This window comes from Quercus robur, chromosome 1 (assembly GCF_932294415.1).
Source record: "Quercus robur chromosome 1, dhQueRobu3.1, whole genome shotgun sequence".
NCBI lineage: Eukaryota > Viridiplantae > Streptophyta > Magnoliopsida > Fagales > Fagaceae > Quercus > Quercus robur.
In genome coordinates this window covers 15,500,553-15,505,286 of record NC_065534.1, presented here as the reverse complement: position 1 = coordinate 15,505,286, position 4,734 = coordinate 15,500,553, and the positions used below count along the sequence as shown (strand labels likewise).

Here is a 4,734-nt window from a genome sequence, read left to right as displayed (position 1 = left end):
AGAGAAAGCCCAAAACAAATGGTTTAAAAAAGAAAAAAAGGCAGACCAATCTGATTTGAGACCTGTCAAAACACTCTCGGGCAGATTAGGCATTTGTCTTAATATTCTTAAAGCTTCACTTGGACAGAGTACTGTATAAGAACATGTTTGGTAATGGTACCCCATTTGTAAAACAGGTTTTTCAACTTCAAAAAAAAAAAAAAAAAAAAGAGGGTAAGTCCCACTAATCTATCACTTGTTTGGTCATTATTTCCTGAAAATCGTTTTCGGAGAAAACTGTTCTCATTAGTACCCTATTGTTGTTTTCTGGTCCTTTGGACCACGTTGAAAGCAAATCTGAATTTCAGCCTTGCTAGTCGCTTCTAAATCACTTTGCGTGCAAGATTGAGGCAACAACACTTACTATCTTTCATTCCTTAGAAAGACGTAAATAAAAAAAAAAAAAAAAAAAAAAAAAAAAAAAAAAAAAAAAAAAAGAAATTCCCCACTGTTGTTTATTATTTATGCATTCATCCTACTCATATAATAAGACCCAAGTAAGACTCATCACATGAGAAAGCCAGAAAGGTGATGCCACAAATCAGCAAATAGTGATATGGAAAATAGCACCATCTTAAAATGTTTTGAGTCTTTATCAGCCGAATTTGCAATTTACCATCTTGATCAACAAATTTACTGGTCAAGTTCATACATGTTCATACCTGACTTAGAGATCACCAAAAAAAAAAAAAAAAAAAAAAAAAAAAAAAAATTATAATTATAATTTAGCTTCCAACTTAATTGGGATTACTATTACCCACAAAAATAAATAAAAGCTTAAACTTTGAGCCTAACTAATGATTTAACCAAAACAAAAAATAAGAGAAAAATAATAAAATTGAAAGAGACAAAATTAAAATAAATATTTTCAAATGACTTCTGATTCTTCTCCACTTTTTTTGAGAAACAAATCCAAGGACGGGAGAGGGAAATAAATTTTAACACAAAAATACAGCACAACTTTACTCAAAAGTTATGATAACATTTAAAAAAGGGTGGGCAAATTATCTCCAAATTTTTTTACTTACATAGATAGTCTAAAAAAAAAAATATAACCTTGATGTGAAAATAGGGTAAAAAAGAAACTAATTAGGAATGAGTATATTGTTGATATACAAAGCTTACACGTCTCAAAAACTCAAAGTTCTTTGCAACATAGCTTGATTTGCTAAGTTCGAACAACTACTATTCCTCCTCACATTACATGACCCCACAACCACCATCACCTCGATACACACGTCATGGTGGTTCCCCACCGTTAATCTTCTTTCATCAGACCCACTCACACCCTGATCACACTTCTCCTCCTTCACACCCAAACCTTCCTCCCCTTCAAACAACCTGCTCGACCGGCAAACCGGGCAGGTCACGTGACCCGAAAGCCACGCGTCGACGCACTCGGGATGAAACACGTGCTTACAAAAAGGTATCATCTTGACAGCCTCGTGTTCCTCGAACTCGCTCAGACAAATCGCGCAATCTATCTGGTACTTCTCCTCCCCACGGTAAGAGTACACCGGCAAAGCCTGAACGGTCTCGGGGTCCACTCCTACACTCTGATTAATCGTCCTACTTGGAAGATCAGACGGCTGAGAAGAATTCCTCGCCCCCCGACGATCAGACGAGGAAAAATCGCCTGAGACGCGGCGTAGGTAGAAAGAGTAGAGCCCCATACACAAAAGCCCGACTATAAACACGGCCAAAGTGAAAACCATAGAGCTATACAATGGGTGGTGAATAGGTGGCAATGTGGGTGGCGATGATGATGACGTGGCGAGGTTTGGTTGGGTGGGGAGGGATGCATAGTTTGGTAGTTGGAGTAGTTTTCGGTTCAGGGTTTTCATTGTTTAGAAGAAAGACTATTGAAAAAGAGTTTGAAACCTAAAAAACTGAAGGAGTTAAAGATTGAGAGGCATTGTTTAGAGACAGGGAGACAGAACTGTGGGTTTTATATATGCGTTTCTGTGGGTTTAGGTTTTATTTTTTATATGACGGTTTCAAGTGTGTTTTTGGGGGAGTGAGCCCTTTATATCTTTATATATTTTATAAAGGTCCGGTTTTGGATAAGGTGACGTGGCAAGTGATATGGGGTCGGCTTTGGTGGGTCTCAACACAGTCAATGAAGGCTTGTTGATTAACGTGTGAAGTTGGGTTGTTGTCCTTTTATGTTGTGGACAAGGCCAATTTGTAGAAGTGCACGTGAACGGTGTTCTAAAGTAGTATTAAGTTTTGTATTAGGAAACTAATTGCTTTTGCCGAAGATGACCAAGAAAAGTATTGACTCAACGTTAAAGAGCAATGTTATGGTTGTCATCCAAATTAGTAATACTTGTTTTACAAATTAAACACGTGTATTGGTGGTCCAATTAGCAGCTTTTACAGCTAATATATCTAGTTTATTTTGGGTTTTTTTTTTTTAATTTTTTTTATATAAAAAATTATAGAAATTGATAGACCTTAAATGTATGTGATAGATTTAACTAGATAATAATTAGTCAAAATTACAGCAACGGCTGCAGTTTTTATTTTTGTTTATAATATTCTAGGCGTGTCCGGCAATCAGTTTTACCTATTGGGCTAATTTGTTTCTTTCAAATCAAAATCTTTACTTTATGCATTCAGCAAATCTTTTGTCTTATGCTCTCAATCAATCAAAATTTTATCGCACCAATGGACAAGATGCCGATATTCTTTTGGAGGATGATGTCCAACATTCACAAGTTATATTACTGTTTCTAAAAAAACAAAAAAAGAGTTATATTACCGGTATCTACCGTAATGATGGGAATTCTAGCCTTTTATCCCTATTCTTCAAAATATTTGGTAATATGCTATTGTTTTCAAACTATTTAAGTTCGTGCTCTTGTTTTGAAACTCGATTTTCTCAAAATCGACTTTCAATGAAGAACTCGATTGGTTTAAAATCAAGTTATGCCCAATCAAACTTAAAAAAAAAAAAAAAAAAAAAAAAAAAAAAACTTGCATGGAACTTGAGTTTATGAAGTTTGAGTTCCCTGTAAAATGCCACTATAGCACGATCTGAACACAACTATAGGTTTTGGGCTGATCAAACTTAAAATTAAAAAAAAAAAAAAAATTGCATGGAACTTGAGTTCCATTTAAAACGCCGTTATAGGTGTTCCTGAACGCAGCTATAGGTTTGGGCTGATCAAAGTTAAAAAAAAAAAAAAAAATTTACCTATAGCTACGTTTCATGGAGACTTATAGTGGCGTTTTTATGGAACTCAAGTTCCATGCTTTTTTTTTTTATTATTATTTTTTTTTTATTGAAACTCGATTTTAATATAATCAAGTTTTAGAACAGGGGCACGGATCTAAATAGTTTGGAAATAGGGGTATATTACCAAATATTTTGAAAAATAGGAGTAAAAGGCTAGAATTCCCCCGTATTGATATGATGTATGGTATTGACCACTAAACCAATATTGATATTATCTTAAAACACATCGAAGTATCAAACTATATTGGTTATACTTGGGGTTTTCAACTGTTTTGGTCCTTACAAGAAAAATAATAAAAAGTATTATAAAGCAATAAGCTGAATTAATAGTTTAATACATTGGGAATATATAAGAGCCTAAAATTAACAGGTATGAAAATATTGCGTTTCTTCGACTACTGGAACGGCTTTTGGTATGATATTCACTAACATGCATACAACTTAGATGAAACAGTTCATTGGAAACTCCTCTTTGGGTTAGGTTTGAACTTTAATTAAAGCTATTCCATTCATATTGTGTAGCACAATCGGTTTCGAGAATATGAAAAAACTAGTCGCTAACCCGTGCGATGCACGGGAAAGCTATTGTGTATAAATTTAATGAAATAGAAATGTATGAAACACAAATTTAAGTTTAAAATAAAATGAAGAATTAAATCTTTAATATCCTCAACTATCCATAAAATGTATGAAACACAAATTTAAAGAATTACTTAATCAATATTTCAAATAAATTGAGAAAAAATACTTTAAAGTGTTTTTTGTATCTTCTTCCTTTATTGCTTCGTAATAGTCACTGAATATGTTATTTTGTTTTAATTTTAAAATTTAAACTATCAATTAGGGTCTTGCATCTGACTGATTAATAAAATAAAAATTATGCAATGGCAATGGTTGGAATCTTGCTTATAATAACCTAAGAAAAGAAGTGGCACAATTTTATGGGACTTCATACTACATTATTTGATTAATTTTGTTGAAGGTAGCATTATGTATGCAATTAATATACAATTTCTTAAATCATATGCCATGTACACCCAAATCCATATATGTTCATTTGGTGTGCTCACTTCTATTCCTTTGCCTTTACCTTTACCTGATTTTGTGGACTTGCTAATAATCCTCCAACAAAAGCAAAACCGTTAGCACATTTATGTTAATGATCAGTTTAGAACCTTGCATTTATGGTTTTCACATTTTTGTTAGTTCCAAATGATAAACAAAAGTCATCTTTGATCTACTTGGGAACACTCATTTGCTATTTATCTTTACTGCATTACAGATATGACATGGCTTCAAACCGTTAGCAGTAGGAGTTGCATGTTCCAAAAAACACTCATTTGTGAGCTATAATAAAACTCATTCGATTGTGAACTATAGTAATTATCATTTGTGTGCTGCAAGTACTCTTACCAAACCACAAATTTACTCTATCTCAGCAAATAGAAAAAGAG

At 33.4% G+C, this 4,734-nt stretch overlaps 1 protein-coding gene across 1 annotated transcript; it reads right to left on the bottom strand.

The window, feature by feature from the left end:
• Positions 1–1,113: 1,113 nt before the first annotated feature.
• LOC126722813 (RING-H2 finger protein ATL57) lies at positions 1,114–2,043 on the bottom strand. Its single transcript, XM_050425954.1, has one exon. It carries the CDS (start codon positions 1,881–1,883, stop codon positions 1,170–1,172), a length of 714 nt encoding a protein of 237 aa, XP_050281911.1. The 5' UTR covers positions 1,884–2,043; the 3' UTR covers positions 1,114–1,169.
• Positions 2,044–4,734: the final 2,691 nt, after the last annotated feature.

Bases quoted from the DNA above. Each gene is read 5' to 3' on its own strand.
- LOC126722813 (XM_050425954.1), bottom strand. From the start codon at position 1,883: ATGAAAACCCTGAACCGAAAACTACTCCAACTACCAAACTATGCATCC.